Source organism: Dermacentor variabilis, chromosome 3 (assembly GCF_050947875.1).
Source record: "Dermacentor variabilis isolate Ectoservices chromosome 3, ASM5094787v1, whole genome shotgun sequence".
Taxonomy (NCBI): domain Eukaryota; kingdom Metazoa; phylum Arthropoda; class Arachnida; order Ixodida; family Ixodidae; genus Dermacentor; species Dermacentor variabilis.
The window spans coordinates 66,708,182-66,725,464 of record NC_134570.1 but is presented as its reverse complement, the minus strand read 5'-3'; the positions used below and the strand labels follow the sequence as shown (position 1 = coordinate 66,725,464).

At 48.3% G+C, this 17,283-nt stretch overlaps 1 protein-coding gene across 1 annotated transcript in view; it reads right to left on the bottom strand.

Moving 5' to 3' along the window:
• Window positions 1–17,283, bottom strand: part of LOC142575788 (betaine-homocysteine S-methyltransferase-like) — a 24,313-nt gene extending 7,030 nt beyond the window's left edge. Inside the window, exons 1-3 of the mRNA XM_075685439.1 lie at window positions 17,125–17,283; window positions 15,291–15,495; window positions 5,803–6,212 (exon numbers count right to left, since the gene is read on the bottom strand). Of these exons, the coding sequence (XP_075541554.1) occupies window positions 5,803–6,212; window positions 15,291–15,495; window positions 17,125–17,271 (762 nt within the window). The 5' untranslated portion in view covers window positions 17,272–17,283. The remainder of the gene's footprint in view (window positions 1–5,802; window positions 6,213–15,290; window positions 15,496–17,124) is intronic.

The following is a 17,283-nucleotide window of genomic DNA, read 5'->3' as shown; positions in this document are numbered from 1 at the left end:
GCTATGTGGCCCGCGACACCGCATTGGAAACACACCGGCAGATGCCTCGAATTGCGATGTTCTTCCATGTAGTCGTGCATGTTGCTGTCGACTGCATAGACAGCAGGTGGGTGACATTCATCATGGCTAGGCATCGGCCGCCGGGAGGCCTGCGTGCGGCGTGGGTGTTGGCCGTAGTCATGACCTTGATAGCTCATGGTCCCTCTCGTTTGTGGGGTAGACCTATACTCCATGGTCGCTGAGTGAACCGTGGGTTGCCATGCGGTCGAAACGGCCGTGTTTCTCATCTCGTGTGGTGAGTACGCGCCAGTGATGCCGGGTGTGCAACGGTACATCTCTTCCTGATGGAGCAACTCTTCGCGAACAATCTGCCGTATAGTGGATGGAAGGTCAACACACGAGCTCGGGTCTACACTCGCCACCGTTGTGACATTAGCCAGGCGACCAAACTTCGGTATTATCCGTCGCATCTTCAACGTCTCAAAGGTCCTGCAGTGGCGAATGACGTCAGACACGGAGTCCAAGCTTTCCTTGCCGATCAAAAAATTGTAGACGTCTTCGGCTATTCCTTTCAACAAATGTCCCACTTTGTCATCTTCAGACATCTGAGAGTTGACTATTTTACACAATTTCAGCACTTCTTCGATATAAGTCGTACAGGTCTCGCCGGGAATCTGAGCTCTTTGCGAAAGCGTCTGTTCAGCGCGTTTCTTTTTTGCGCTAGAGTCCCCAAAACACGCTCTGAGCTCCTCGACGAAAAGCTCCCACGAAGTGAGCGTGTCTTCGTGATTCTCATACCAGACGAGCGCTGTGTCGGTAAGGGAAAACACAACATTGGACAACTGTGCGGTCGAGTTCCAACCGTTAGACCGGCTCACCCTTCGGTAGTTCGTGAGCCACTCGTCGACATCTTCTCCGGCTTTTCCTCCGAAAGTGAGTGGCACCCGGTAGTATTGCCACGGAACACCAGGTGCTGGCCTTGAAGCCGCGTCAGATGCTTCGGGAATCTGGCAGGCGTATTCAGGCATGGCAGGTGAGGGTGGCGGAAGTCCGGCAAGTCGACGGCTTCGGCGAAGTTGTAGCAGCGTAGGCTCCGTGATTACGAGGTTTACCCCGCACCGTCCACCAATTTGTTACAAGCACGGGGAAAAGGGGTTTATTTAGGCGTGCGAGGGCAGGAACGGCAGGCTACGAAGAACAGGAATGGCCGCTGCACAGTCTTCGTTCTCCTCTTCCCCTCTCTTCTTGATCCCCGCGTCCCTTTGACGCGCTTGGACGTAACAATATCATTCCTATGAATATATAAAACTAAGATAACACGTTACACGAGATACAGTGCCAACGTGCACCCTTTGGTTCACTTCGTCTGTGACGTGACGCTTAAGTGCATGCCGTTTGTTTTGCCGTCACCGTGGATGCGTCTTGCGCTTTCATTATACTCTCTCTCTCTCTCTTTAATATTGCGCTGTAAATTTAGCGAAACAAGAAAAAAGGTGCGATGGAGACATCACGCATCTACAAAAAATTACAGAATCGCAAGCTCTCGGAAGAGAACAGCCCATTTCCGAAAAGCAGCCGAAGGTAATAAGGCAATGCTGGAACAATTAAAGTCTGGTGAAGTGTCTTTATTTTATTTCGTTCTTTTGTTTTTCTTATCTTCCCTAAACTGAAGCTTTCTTTGTATCTTCCCTCCCGATTTGTGGGTGCTGCCTTACACCTAGACAGTTTAACTTAAGCCACAGGATATGTCCATGCAATTCTTGGCCAATTCTTTTTATGGGTCGCGCATCTCTGTGCCCATAAACCCCTCATTAACATTCTTCCCTCATCAACAAATGATAAATTAATGCAGGGCACGCAAAGCTGGTTTACTACCCTGCACGGGGGTTGGTGTAGCAACGCTCGACAAGCATCGTACATCGCATTCGTCGACCTTGTGACAGACGGCTAACGGCTACAAGGGAGGCGAGGCCTGCTGCTATATCTCACCCACTCAAACAAGCTTTGTGTCATTTAGAATTGCAACATCGCGTTGGATCTGCGGATTTTATTTCTATTTCTTTGTTTAAATACTTGATTTTTAAATGCTTGAACTTCGCGCGCGAGCCTCAGCGCCAGCGCGCGTTAGTACTACGTCTTGAATTTCGAAGTATTTTCGCACGTTCTGGCTGCTTTTGCTCAGAAAGGTTTGACTGGTTGGCGCACTTTAATTGCTTGCCGCCTACACGTATACGCCGACACATGACACGAACAGGCGCATGTGACACCCACGTGAGAACGGTATACGGCCGGCACGTCGGGCGTCGGGCTAAGTACAAGGAGGCTGTAAAAAGAAAACCTCCTCGCCCAAGGAGGCACCGTAGTTCGGGGGTGTGGACCATCCGCTAAATCCACGTAACGTCACTGCCTGATTTCAATTCCGCAACATGGGCCGTAAGAAAACTTGACGAAATGGTCAATTAGTGGAACTCGGTTAATTCACCGGCTGAACATTTCGGTTTGTCATGCCCAAAGTAATACGAATGCACATCTGCCACAGGGGATTAACATATATGTTCGGCATTAAAAAAATGTATATGATTGCGTAAAGTTGAAAAGATACAGCGAACCCACTAAAGGAGCCGAGCAGAGCCGATCGAGAATACAAAATTATGAAGTTCGTTCTTGCAAGCGTCACAATTAAGCGTACGCGCGCCACTACCGCGAAAAATCCATCTGTCACGTGATCGCCCCGCTACCCTATGGACTCTTTAATGAATAAGCAGCGTTTACGGGCATGCGTTATCATGAGGTGCCGTCGCAGTGCATGCGAGTACCCGATACATTCTCCCAACAGTCAAATGAGCGCCACGGTGAAGCTGGCTTCTTTGCGCAAGGTGTCTTACTGTGGTGAAGCCAGTTTCGCCGACTAGAAACCATTAAGAGCATCTCGTTCTCAGTTTCTCTGCGCAGCGCTTGCCACTAATTCGCGCTGAGCCAGCTATACCTCATCAAGGATGGCACAACCTTCAAAAAATACGGATGTCATCACTTGGGGATGACTCGGCACCCTGATCATATGACACATGATCATATGGCACCTTTGCCTCCTAAATAACGGGATGTATCAGAACCACCTAGAGTAGTCTAGGTGATTCTGGATGTATGCGCCTGTATATCATAGCCCGTGAATAAAGTCGTTTGTTGAGGTTAGCGCTTGTGTGTGTCCACTTGCTTCGAACGCGTCTTCCACGCACGAAACGTTCACCAATATTCCGTAGTCGGACTACGAAAGGGGCAGCCAATCTTCCACTCTTTCGTATGGGTCTATACATAACCACACTCACACATAGACCGAACATTTTAGATTACACATTAGGTCAATATAAACTCTTACGGCACTGTATTAGCACTGCGCGCCATCTTACTCTGCCGCCGCGGAATAATTCCAGTGTCTGCGGCAGGAGACTTCCTCGCACTGTTGGAAACCATGCATGCAACTCGGCAACCACGCTACTGCCTTCTACGGTATACTATGCGTTATGCTTCAGGTAGGTGTATAGCGCGAAGTAGTAACAGCAGCACGACATGTCAAACAGGCGGTTGTCGATCGTGATGCTTTTCTACATATTTTCTCTGAGCTTGCATCTTTATTTGCAATTTTTAAAGCAAATAGCTTTCTTTGGATCTGTCGGCCGTTTTCATGGTAAGTTGGTGGAACGACGGTGGTCGGACTTGGGGGAGGGAAGGCGAGTTGGAGCGCCTAAGGAAAGGGTGTGTGTTCTCGGGCAACTGAGTTGCGAAGGGGTGGGAGGGTAGTACGTGAGCTCTCACCTAAGCGAGTGGCGGGGACGGTCGGAAAAAATTCGCAGTTCCGCCGGAAAGGCGAAGCACCGATCGCGATAGCAAATTAGTAGACAGCTGTACAAAGTAAAGGGAGTAGTTTTATCGGCCGTATAAACTTGTAAACATTCGCTTACTAACTAAATTAACAATGATAGAATGTGTAAGCGTGACTCAACGAGGACGTACAAAGAAACAGTCACACAGAGACAGCGCTGTCTTTGTGTGTCTGCTTCTTTCTACGTCCTTGTTCAGTCGCGCTTACAGATTCTATTACGATTTCAAACCAACTAGCCGGTCAACGTGTTTTAACTAAATTAACCAGCACGGTGTCACGCGCGCACAGGTAAACATCAACACACATCGCTCGATGACAGCGGAAACTGTTTGTGAAAACGCTGGAGTTGGGAATCGCGGCACCAGCCGCGAGCCAACCTTGCATCCGTGCATCTATCGCTTCAACACGTACGAAACGTCGAAAGCACAGCGCATACGAAGCTACTGGCACTACGCGCACTCTGCAAACATCGAAAATCGCTTTGAAGACGAGGCCCGCGCGGGCGCGCACTTTAGCCACGTTGCAGACCGCTTTCAAGACACACGAGCGCCAGCAACGCGTCCCTACGGCGCCCGCCAAAGGCTTCTACTATGGCGTCCGCGATTCGCGTGGCGAACACCGTAGTAGACGCCGCGTTTGTGTCCACACTGTACGGACCGGCAGGCGAGGAGGACATCGAGGGACCTAGCAGCCGCCGGAGAAGAACGACCCCCCCCCTCCCCCCCTGCCTCGCGCGCTGGGTTCCTCGCTCGCGCACGCGAGATTGAACCGCGTTCGCCGGCTCACCCTCACACGCTTTCACTCATACGGAACCTCACGGCGACGGCGACGCCGACGGCAGAAATCCACCTGGAGTGTCCAAATTGCTATCACAACAAAATTGGCGGGGGGAGGGGGCGGCGTTTTCGTTCTGGTTTTGTTGCTTCAAGCACTGGCTGTCTATCTGGGCTTTGTTTTTGTTTTGCTGTGCTATTTTCCGGTAACCTGGATAAATAACCGTTCTTTTTCTTCTCACATAGACCTTAGTTGGAAATTAACACTCGACCCTGTCTTTAAAGGGCCCCTCACCAGGCCACATAGCAAATTTTGGTTATACGCTGGAAGTTGTTACTTGTCCTCTAGGGAGCATTCTGCGGCAAAAATTTTTCATGTCGGCTCAATAATGGCCGAGATAGAAATATTTCAGGGCGGCGAACCCATGATTTCAGCAGGCGAGCTCCACTGCCAAGCGAGACACTCTCTCCACTCACCCCGTCTAACCTCCGCAAGCGAAATTTCTTCCCTGCGTTCTCCCATACCGGACCTTGAGGATCACGTGAACCATACGTCACGCGCCCCGCCTTCATTTTTTTTTTCTCTGCTCGCTTTTTTTGCGGCGCGGCGCACTTCCGCTGACGGCGTCGCTGGCGAGCTGTTGTGATTGTCTCGCTTCACGCAGCGCACGATTTTGAGCGCTGTGCACGAGGACACCTGACTAGCGGTATAATTCTGCTACACGAATACTGCGGCAGACACAAGCGGGCCACAGAGCATGATCCCGTGCTGTAACACAGTAGAAAATGACATAGTTTAGGTATCTGCGCTCGCGACTGCATGATGTGGGAACAAGCAGACGAAACGGAAGTAAATCTTTCTTGCTGCGGTGCGAGGTAAAACAAAATAACATGCAGGACGTGTGTTGAGTGAGCTACTGAATAATACTTTGCAATGTGGTGAACGTACTTTAAACCACGCAGCATTATAATTATTGCCTGGTGGATGTCGTTGGGCACGATCTCGTAGGAGCTATGGGCAGGATGCTACATAGCGAAACGGCGTGCTGGCCAGCAGTCCTATACCGTATATGCCAGAAAAGCCCTTCGCACTCGTCGACGCGGCCCTGCAGGAAGGACGCGTGTGTCCACACACATGGGTTGACATGCCTGGCAGCAGTTGACGCCAATGGCTTCGAGCTGCCCCGCCGAGTCCTCGGCGAGGCAGGCGCGCACCGCGTCGGCGACGCTCTCGCCCTTGGCCGTGAGCCGCTCGTTCTGGCAGCTGAAGCTGAGCCAGGCCCTGGCCCCAGGGAACTCGCGCAGCAGCCGGACCAGGGCCAACGCCTCGCGCAGCGCGGGCACCGTCTCGAAGGCGAGCAGGTCGCAGCCGCCGGCGCGCACCAGGCACCGCACCCGAGGCCGGTGCCAGTCGAGCAGCTCGTCGCACGACAGCCGGTCCGCGTAGCTGCCGTTGTACTCGGAGCCGTCGTACAGGTACGCGCCGTACGGACCCACCGAGCCGGCGACGCGCACCGCCGAGGCGCTGCCAGCGCTGGACTCGGAGATGCGCGGCGGCGCTGTGCACGCAATGGGAAAGCGATTTATGATTAGGCGTCGCCGTGTTTCTTTTTACAGCGACAGATGCGTATACGCGGAGTTGTGCGCAGCTACTTGTTAACACAGAAACGAGGCAGGCCGGTGCTGCAAGTGGGGGTATCCATTAAGGCGCGCACGTTGGAAACGAAACTGTTCATCAATTTTTTTAGTAATTAAAAGTGGAAAAAAAAGGAAACATAACCGTGCTAGACTGTTACGAAGGCAAGAAATCGCTCGACAATTAATTGATGCGCGTGTGCGATTATACGTGGTTCCACGGGCGAAGGCGCCATGCTCGGCAATAATTGACCTAGGCGTTTGACACACGGTCGCCTGCGGACATTTCTCATGGCGCTGCAGGCACGCACCCACAGTATTTCCCTTGATTTTGGTAATCGGTATAACGCGAGGTGATGTCATGGAAGGCATGTATGTTCGGCGTTTGTCCTGTGGCATATGTTTCTCTGTGTGTCAATCGCACTGGTTGAGCATATATAGTTCTAAATGCGAAAGGACAGGCGCACTGCGCGGAAGAACATATTCGTGTCAAGTCAGGATGGTGCTGTCGAAATATTGTGTATTGTGAGCCCACTATTTGCATCTAGTCTTCCTCCATCTGTACATATATACTATATCTAATCACCACTAGCCGCGACTTCTTTGTCGTCGTGGCTCGGAATCTTCTAGAATAAAGAAGTTCCTCAGAAGTGGTGGAGGTGCCAGTCATTGTGGCGTAGAAATTACGGAGCTGCTGTGTTTGTTCAACAGATCTTGAATCTGGGTGGGTGAAATGCCTGGGATGATGGCACTCGTCAGGATAGAGGATGAGTCGAGATCGAGGAGGCGAAGTTGACTCCGTCGGTGTAGCGCAGAAAGAGGAACGAGGACAACGGGTTGAGTATAAAAAAATATTATAAATTATATAGTACACCCATACCTAGTGAGGGCACAAAAGGTCGCTGCAAAGAAAGTAACCACAGCTGAAGCATGAAAGCTAGAAGCCTAGTAAATGTTTACGAAGGACGAGGACAAGAACGTTTAAGGAGCCCGAGCAAGCTTTGAATCACCATCACCAGGCCCTATAGCAAATTTTGGCTATATGCTGGAAGTTGTTGCGTGTCCTCTAGGGAGCATTCTGCCGCAGACATTTTTCAAATCGGCTCATTGATAGCCGAGATAGAAATAGTTCAGTGCCGCGAACCCATTATTTCAGGAAGCGAGCTCCACTGCCAAGCGAGACATTCTCTCCACTCGCCCAAGCGAAATTCCTTCCCTTCGTTCTCCCATACCGGACCTCGAGGATCGCGTGACGCATACGTCATGTGCCCCGCCTTCATTTTTTCTTTCTCCTCGCTTTTCTTGCGGTGCGGCGCACTTCCGCTGACGGCGTCATGCGCGAGCTGTTGTGATTGTGTTCGTTTCGCGCAGCGCACGATTTTGCGCGCTGTGCACGAGGACGCCTGACTAGCGGTATGAGTCAGTGCTACACAAATACCGCGGCAGACACAAGCAGATCACAGAGCCTGATCACGCGCTGGAAATAGGTAGAAAATGGGGTAGTTTCGGTACCTGCGCACGTGACCGCACGAGCGTGGGAACAAGCAGACGAAGCGCAAGTGCATGTGCCTTGCTTCGGTGCGAAGTAAAACAAAAAACACGCAGACATTGTGTTTGTGTGTTTTATTATTTCCCTAAACTTCAATTCGTCAATTAAAGCAACAGATCACACCAATAACAGATGTTGCCTTGAATAATTCTCGAAGTCACGTGTCTTGATGATTGACGTCACACTGCGAATACGAGTACGTAGGTGCAGAGACACGAGCACGTCATCGTCCGGCTTGGAGCGCAGTCTAAACGGCGTTAGGATTGAAATTTCAGACCTTTCCGCGGCGCGTAGCGGTGTAACACTTTGCAGACACGATAGTTATCGCACAATGTATGCTCTGCGCTTGTCAGCTCAAAATGGCCAGACGTGGTGAGGGGCCCTTTATAATTAGGATTGACGAGGACGTGCATATCGCATCGGGACGTCCGGAAACGTCGCTGGTGGTCTATAATAATAATAATAATAATAATAATAATAATAATAATAATAATAATAATAATAATAATAATAATAATATGAATAATAATAATCTTACATATTTATTGCCTCTGTTTTCAAAGGCACGCAAGTGTGTGTCCGGCTTTTCTTTGTGTCAAATGAAACATTTAATGAATGGTGAATTATACGGACTATATATGTGATGTAATTTGCCTTTAGAAGTACGCAGCGGTAATTGACATGAGTAAGTAAACATAATTAGAGTAATCATAACAGTAATCAATAGGGTGAAAGAAACGAAGTTGAGACAGGTCACCGACGTATTCTCTCAGGACTGCATTCAGCAATTTGGTGGAAAAGCGTTGGTTACCAGCGGAGATAATGAAGACCAAAACTCTCCCCCCCCCTCCCTTCCTCTTCTTTTTTTACTTATTTCCACGCACTGACCTAGCGCCGCTGCGTCAGTGTGACGTCATTGATCTCGGTATTTTCGTGAATGGACCGTCTTTTTTTTTTTTTTGAGTGATGCCAAAGTTTTCAATACTTGCTGACTGAGTCCATGGTTCGTTTATAACAGTAATTAACTGTCATGTATTAAATGATAAGTAATTAATTAATCGCGGGCAGCCAGTGTCACAATTCATGACGTCACGGAGAGCTATTGTGCGGGAACTTTAAGGTGACGTCACGAAAAAACTGCTTAGAAAGCAGTTTCCAAGCCTCCGCTCAAGGCAAGACTGACGTTGCCGGTATGCGTATTTGGAATATCCAGAAAGTACAACGCATGGCAACCGCAGCACCACGCTATTGGCTTACGAGCCTGAGGGACGCCGTGATGTCACCCCTAGCAACGGCGCCAAGCGATAACTCTCGTTCCCGGTGCTCTCCGTATAAAAATCCCTCACGTGACCTGATCATGCGTGCCTAGGGACAGGATCGTTTAGGGATTTTTGAGAAGGCATGATGGTGGCGCCGAGCGGCGCCGTGGTGTGTTCGTTCTCGGCGTGATCGTTCTCCGGCTCGCGCGGACGGTGCGTTGTTCAACGTTGCTTATGTGATCGTGCTTGCGTTGCTTGTGTGTTGGTGTTAGGTTCTGTGTTACTTGGCGGAAAGCAGCGAGTAGTGGTGGTGCGGCAGCGCGACTTTCGCCTCGGTGAGCTCTGGCAGTACAGAAGCTGCGTTGTGTGACCCGTGCTTCCTTGACAATTGAAATGTCGAACTGGCCTAGCGCCTCGGCAGCGAAGTTCTACGAACCGCGATGTGGCGTCGCCGTGTCCGACTTTGTTTAACGGACATCGAGGGATGTGCTGCTCGCTACAAGTCATGTAAATGCGACTGCGTCGACAGCCCATGCACTGTTCAGCGCTGAATGTGTGTTAGGTGTGCTGTGCTTGATACGAGTGGTGGAGCCGTGCAGCGGGGGGTGGTGGAAGAACAGAATGGCTTAAGGGTCTCCATTTGCACGTTCACAGATATGTGCTCCCGTTTTGGTCTCATTAGCGGCTGTCGCGGGATTGTGGTGTGCTCCTTGCCTAGTATGAAGTTTACGATGCTAACACACAGCATGTTCACGTTTTTCCGTGCTATATGTCATTTGCATGACGACCGAGTTGAAAACAAGGCATATGTCTGTGTTGTTCGCATTTGTGTGTTGTAAATTACTTCCTACTGTGGAAGTTCTGGCAGTCTTATTACGCAAGGAGTGCGAACGTAAACATATAAACATATTTCTGTGTGTCTGAAATTTTGAATTTCCTATAATAGCCTTTACGACTGATAAGCGGGCTACACAGCCTGTGTGAATCAGCTACCTTTTGTTGCGACCCTCTTCCATGTGGTAGACTGATGCATGGTGCGCGTTTATTTCTGTACTGTTGTAAAAACTATTTGTTTATTCACCCAATACAAATGTACTGCTTCTTCGCCGCAGTAAATTTTAGTTACGCGCTGTAGGATACTAAAAGTGGGAGGGGACCGCTATCACCCAGCGTAGTATGTCCACTCAGGCGACCTGAGAGGCGGCGGTTGCGCGAGTGTATAATTAAAGAACTCTTTTTATGTCCAGTGACAGTGGCCCCTTTCCACTTTTAGTATGCTTCACCGCAGTACATAGGTGTATTGCGAAAAAGGTAATCTTAAAAAGCTCAATTATGCAACGTTTCTTTCGTAGCTTGCTACACTGTAATACAGGGGTGTAGCATCGTGCAGTAAAGCATACTAAGAGGGGAAAGGGCACATAGGTTTACTCATTATTTTCAATTGTGATATAATTTGCAAGTGCATCTGTGCTCTTGGTAAGCTTTATTGACAATTCTTTGTACATTACAAATTCATATTGCCGGGAAGCTTACTAAGGCACATTCGCCATTTTGTAATGCATTATTCACCTTCAATGCAGGAGCACAATGCGGATTCATGCCTATGCTTCTGGCTGGACTGCACGTGCTCTTTGAGAATTGATTCGTTGTTCATAAGTGCACTGGTACTCTAAACTGGAGGGCTGAAGTTGATACGGAAGCACAAATTTTATTAAGGGGACAAGATGTTGCCAAGGTGGTTGTAGCATTTTTTTTCTTCTTCCAGGTACCTTTTCTACTAGAAGCTTCCATTGCAGTGTTTCGAGCCTCTTTGAGCCAGCACATAGTGTATATAAAAATTGGACACCGATTGGGAACATCACCTATGCTCTCTGCAGTAAGCTGCGCACAGGATAAGTTCATGCCTATATATAGAAAAAAAATGTAGCATGACCAGACAAAATAAAAGGGGGTGGGCTGCAGCAATACTAAGTGTTAAATGGTGCCTTATCCTTTCTGTTGAGTTTTCTGTTTTGTGCTTTTTATTATGGATTCTCCACAGTAACCATTAGATTGCCGAACGTGAGCTTGTTGGTCTCAGATCTCATGGTTGTTACTAACAAAACAGTGTGATAAATAAACAAGGGCTTGGAGGCATCCTGTCACCTTGCTTATCTCATGGTGTTGCTTCATGAGCACCGTGAGCCTCCAGACCAACTAGGAAGGGAAATTTGTTGCAATCACTTCAGAACTGTATTGCAACCAAACGAACAGTGCTCTCAATGACAACTTTTGGACAGTAGAATGCTTGCACCCAGCAAAGTCTAAGAAGAAAGCATTCAGGATGTGCAAGTGGGCCTTTTGAAGCTGGCATCATTGCTGAAGGGGCTTTGCCTGCTGCCCTCTTTGTGGATACACAAAGATGATTTCCTCTTTGAGAGGGATTGTTTCAGATGTCGTTACATGGCAACAATGCTGGGTGTATAGTAGCAGAGAAGCTTGTCTTTGCCCACTGTCAATAATATGTTCCTTTTCCAGTGCCCCTGTGGAAGTGCCTTCTTTTTGGACACAAAGTGCTCTTCATGCATGCATTTTTAGCTTGTAAAGATGTCTATTATCCTTTGCCTCAAGCTGGTCTTTGATGTCACCCAAGAAGGCATTGCGGAGTATGGCAATGCGCACTTACATATCAGTGTTAATGCCAGTGAAACCAGAATAATAGAGCTGCCGTTTATTTCTGTCCACTCCATCTTCATCCAGTTACAATGAACAGTTCTTTGTCCAAACAGAAGGCATATGTAGTTGGTCTTGCATAGCCTGCGCACTAAGACTTGTTGGCGTGCCTGAGAGCCTTAGCAGTCTCTATATGCAAAAACATTCTGATGTGTTGATGACTTTCTTCTCTTTATCACACTTTGCCTGATGAAGCCAGCAACTTGGTCAATTAGATGTTCAACAGGCTTCCCATTAGTTTTCCAAGCGTCTCCTTTACCAGGGTGTTGCTCATAGATATCTGTTTTGTTGACCTTGCACTGCACTTAAACCATGGCCACACCTGCTGAACCCATAGTATGCGAACAGAAAAGTGCTATACATCACGTTGCTCCAAACTCATGACATGTGCTACAAGGCCTTGAGGAACACCCTCATTAATTTCCGCCCTCATCATACTGTATGAAGCTTCGCATGACAAGTGTGACAATTAACATCTGCTGGTTTTTCAGTGCTATTCTTGTCCAGCTTGCTAAAAGCTATCCCGAGTGTTTCAAAAGCAGGACTGCTGCCGGACAAGAAATGCATAAAGCAAGGGCAGCTATAACCACATATGTCACACAAAATGAAGAAGGCCACTGAGTGTACAGGCGGTTTAATTCTTATCCAACAAGCTTGGTTCTCCCTTTGCAAGTGAGTAAACCCAACTTGCCCCAAAGACATGGCCTGTGACAAACTATGTGCCAGATGCTGTGTCCCCTGCAAAGCCGAAGATGTGTACAACATCCTGACACCCGCAGTGGCTTCTACACTGGGCAAACAGGCTACTATAAGAACGACCGCCTCTACTAATATGCTAATAACATGAAAACGTGCAGAAATTTGGCTATTCATTGGGCCCAACTGCAGGTGCAAGCCACTCTTCCACCATATGTGTGTTGTTCACAGGAACTGGAGCTATACAAATGCAGACAAAAACAATGATGTTTGAAAGTAGTTGAGTTGAACTATACTCTGCACAAACAGTGCTACTTGCAGCGCTGGTACCTTGTAGCTACAATTCATGGCTGTCCCACCATGCAAAGGCACTATTCTTGAATTATTAACTTCTATTTACATTTATGGTGGCCATGTATTGCAAGTACATATCCACATTGTGTGCAATATGGTTAAATGATGTCAACTATGATAGCCATTCCTAATCTGAGATGCAACAAAAGAACTAATATAGGCAACAAATTGTAATCCAAAAAGACACCCTGTGCACAGGATAAGTGACAGACTTCCTTTTATTGAACAAAAGTCACATGTGTCACACGTCACCAGCAGTGGGTAGCGAACTTGCAAGCTTGGGTGACACAGGCAAAACTTGGCAAAATGCTACACTTATACTCAAATGTAAAACGGCCTCTGACACAATAAACGACATTATATTGTACTGAATGAAAGGGCAAGACTCCATCCAAGAACACATTATGGCACCACATAATTGACATGGTGTAAAAGATGTTAACATGCCCTCCCCATAAAAAAAGAAACACTGAAAACATGCCTTAAAAGGCAATGTGCAGCGTCTGAAAGCAAGAAAAAACAAACCAAAAAAGGTTTAGCTAAGTCTTTCAATGATTAAAATTGTCGAACTGTCTTGTCACTTCCTAATGAATCTGCATTGTGTACTAGGGTGTTCTGATAAGGCAGTTTCAGCAAGTGTATTGGAAAGCAGTGTTCCCAGTCTGTGTCCAACATTTCGAATTTAAAGAGGGTCAGGCTGCCTTTCAAAGATGTACATTTTAATTTATAAAACAGAAAAAGGCAAGCAAAATTGCTGTGCTTTAGAAATTCACTTAAAGCAGTGCTCTTAAATTAAAGTATTAGCTTGCACAATGCCATTATAACAGCTTTCCACCTCTAACATTATTTATCCCCGTTGTAAAAAGATGGGAATTTCTTTTTGAGCAGAACTTTTTAAACTATATTTAACAGGCGAACCAAATACATTATAAAAGTGGCATTTCGCATCTGCAACAACTTCAATGTACTTGAAATTCAGCATATTGGGACATGGAGGAAGCCATAAAAATGCAATAACGGCCAGAGAGAGTTCTCTGCAATTAGGTGAAGAAATTGGCACATACCTGCAACATTTATTGATATCTAGAGTGAACTTTAACTTCCAACACAATATAGGCTCTTTCGGGACTGTTTATAACGTTTTGTGCCAGCGCACGTACTTTAAAAATCTATTCAGTGCTTTCACGCCGTGTCGATGTATGCCGAATTGCATTAACAGGACGTGAGCAGCACAGTAATCGCAAGGGCGTTTTGTTTCCACTTGAGGGCATCGCGCTGCGTATCATTAGTAGTAGTGGTGGAATACGACTCCATCTCACAGGTTCCGAGCATTGGTTTCGCCCAGCGATCCTCGCAGCGTAAACTGTCGCACCGGCGTAGGTCCCGATTCCTATCAATCGGCAGGGCGGAGAGGGCGCTTCGATGGATGGGACGGAAAGTCGCGTCACCCTCGGCTCGCGACCGCGCCAGCACACAGTTACGCCAGTTTCACGTAGCCGCGTCTGCGTGCCAGCCACGACAAAACGTTGGCCACGGCGTTGGCCACGACCCACAAGCTACGCGAAACCGCTGGTGATGAGAGTACGTTGTTAGGCATGACGCCACGGCGCGTCCCCGCAGGCGGCAGCCAATAGCGTGGCGCTGCGGTTGCCATGCGTTGTCCCTTCTGGATTTTCCAAATACGCTGCCGGTATTCCCGGTCTAAGCGAGGTTTATCAATTCAGCTTAACTTCATATTACTATACGCGCCCACAGTAAATTTAGAGGAACTTGAGTCAAGCTACGTTATTAATTTCACGAATGTAATAGAAAATCGGCTACTCTAGGGGAGGGCCTGGTAAGCCAAATCAAAGCGCAAAAACGAAATACGGGTGGCCGTCCTGGCGTCTCTATCTGCACCAGTTCGCAGTGAAGTCATTCATGGTTTCTGACAGCGCCTACTCGAATCTATGGTCAATTGTTTATCGGCAATGAAATGGTACATTGCATTCTAAAATACAGGATGCAATTAACCTCGCAAGTTTCGAAAATTTTGTGCTCGCGCCAAAACGACAAAAATACTAGAAGGTATCTTGAAATCCCTGACGTCAAGACGTACCAACGCTGTGTTTTTACGTTCGAAATTGAAGAACAGAGATGAAATTCCGTTTTCTCGGGTAATGATAAGTCAGACTTCGTTGTAACGAAACGGCCGGGATATAAGGAAATAATTGACATAACGAAGTGAAATTCAGTAAGTTAAACATGCCACGATGGACATAACGAAGTAACAGATATAACGAAGTGTAATTCTATAGACTGCCCCTTCAACTTCATTAAATCGGGTTTTACTGCTGTTCCGCGGCTAAATTAACGAAAATCGGGTTCTTCGAGGATTGTTTACGATACACGAAACTTGACTGATTTATATTGCACTACCACAAGGAGCGCACCTTTATTTTTTTGCGTTCGGTCATCGGCGCCAAGCGTGCGGGTCATGTCGAGCGCGCTCCGACGCGCCAGTCGGACGCTGGAGGCGATGAGGTCTTCGGCCTCGGAGACGCTGACGGACAGGTGCTCCTGCAGCGCCTGGACGCTCGCTCGCAGCGTACAAGTCGTCAGCACGTTGCAGCCGACGCTTAGGTAGTCCTGGTAAGCCTGCACGCACATCGCGGCGTGGCATGCGGAGTTCGTGTATTCGTGCATGTCGCTTATTAGGAGGTTTAGTTCAGGGGACGCGAGCGGCTTGCGTACGCAAAAACTATAGGGGCCATGGTACTGCGCACGCGCAGACCCCTACGTCCGAGTCTGCGCATGCGCAGTACCGTCGCCCCTGGTTCTTGCGTACGCAAGCCGCTCGCGTTCCCTGAACTAAACCTCTCTATTAATTAAACGTGCGAACACTGCGACATGTGTGAATGACCTTATCCTGTCCCGACATCGGCACGGCACTGCTGAACCGCAAAACTGACGTCAGGTGTTGAAGGCGCGCGCTACACAAGCTGATCGAGAGTAAACTGTCGTCGGCTAGTGAGACGGCAATGCATACATACACTCGCATATATACTTTACATATCAGTGACAGATAACTTTAGCTTTCATTCGCGTACACGCCTTGAACATATGAGAGTTTTATTGTTCTTAACTTCGCCAGATCAAAATAATAATAGTATAGTAATAAATTCTGGGGTTTCTGCTGAAACCACGATCCGATTATGATGCACGTAAGTGGGGGACGGCTCCAGATTACTTTGACAAACTGGGGTTCCTAAAACCTAAGTCGACTATACACGCGCGTCCTTATTTTAATTTTTTTTACGCCCCCATCGACATACCAGACCGCGTTTTCGAAGTTAGGGGCGCCGCACCAATGGTCATCCGCAATGCAAAGGGTACCATGCAGTGGAACTTAAGTCGCGAACTCGGCAGAGCGGACGGCATCGCGCTGACCCTCGAATTACCTACTCAATACGGTACGATAATAAATAAATAAATAAATAAATAAATAAATAAATAAATACACTTCTCGGTGATTCCTGCGCATTGAAGATCGGAGTTGCTTGTCATACACCTCCCAGCTATATACCGCTGTGTTTCACAAAGAAGGGTGCGAGCGCCGATCACAAAATTATTTCTCGGACGTCGCCGACCAAATTTGTCGAAGAGGATTGATATACCGTATTTACTCGTGTATAAGGCGTTTGCCTTCGTGTAAGGCCAGCACGCCCACTTCAGAGTGCGATAATAAATTTGAAAAAAAAAAAAGATGTTTCACTAAGGGCAACGCACGTACTCGCGTGCCGGTTAATTCCCGCAAGCCGCCACAAGATGTCCGTGCCAGAAAAAAGTGTGTTGGCGACTGCATTTGTGTTCATATATAGTTGGCTGCCAGTGGTTGCATGTATTGGCGTAGCAGTCCGAGCACTGTTCAAAGGCTTCAGTTAGTGTGTAAGGCCCGCAGCGTATAAGGCCCTTGAGCGCAGTTCAAGCCTTCAGTGAGCGTATAAGGCCCGCATTACGCGTGCCTTACATTAGTAAACACGGTACTTTATCCTATGGCCGGCGGGACATTCGGCCCATATATCTATGGCGGGTTGCCGAAGCCGAGCTATAGCGCTGACCTGAGAAGGACGGCACCGCCAATCGATACGTCTCTTCGGGACCGTTGCAAACTTACGATAAAGCCAAAACACGTTCGCGCGTCTTGCCGTGACGTCACTGCGCAGAGCGAATGTGCGTGGCGTGCGCGCAGAGGGCCGGATCGTGCCGCAGATATGCGCGCCTCACCTTGACGATGTCGTCTGGCCTGGTCGCCAGAAGCCTGGCCGTCGAGAGTGGGTCCCCGTCCAGGTCAGACCCGATGACGGTGTCCAGGCTGCCATTGACGACAGACGGCTCCCCTTGCGGCCCTGTCACACCGGTCGCCGCCATCATTGTACTTCTTCT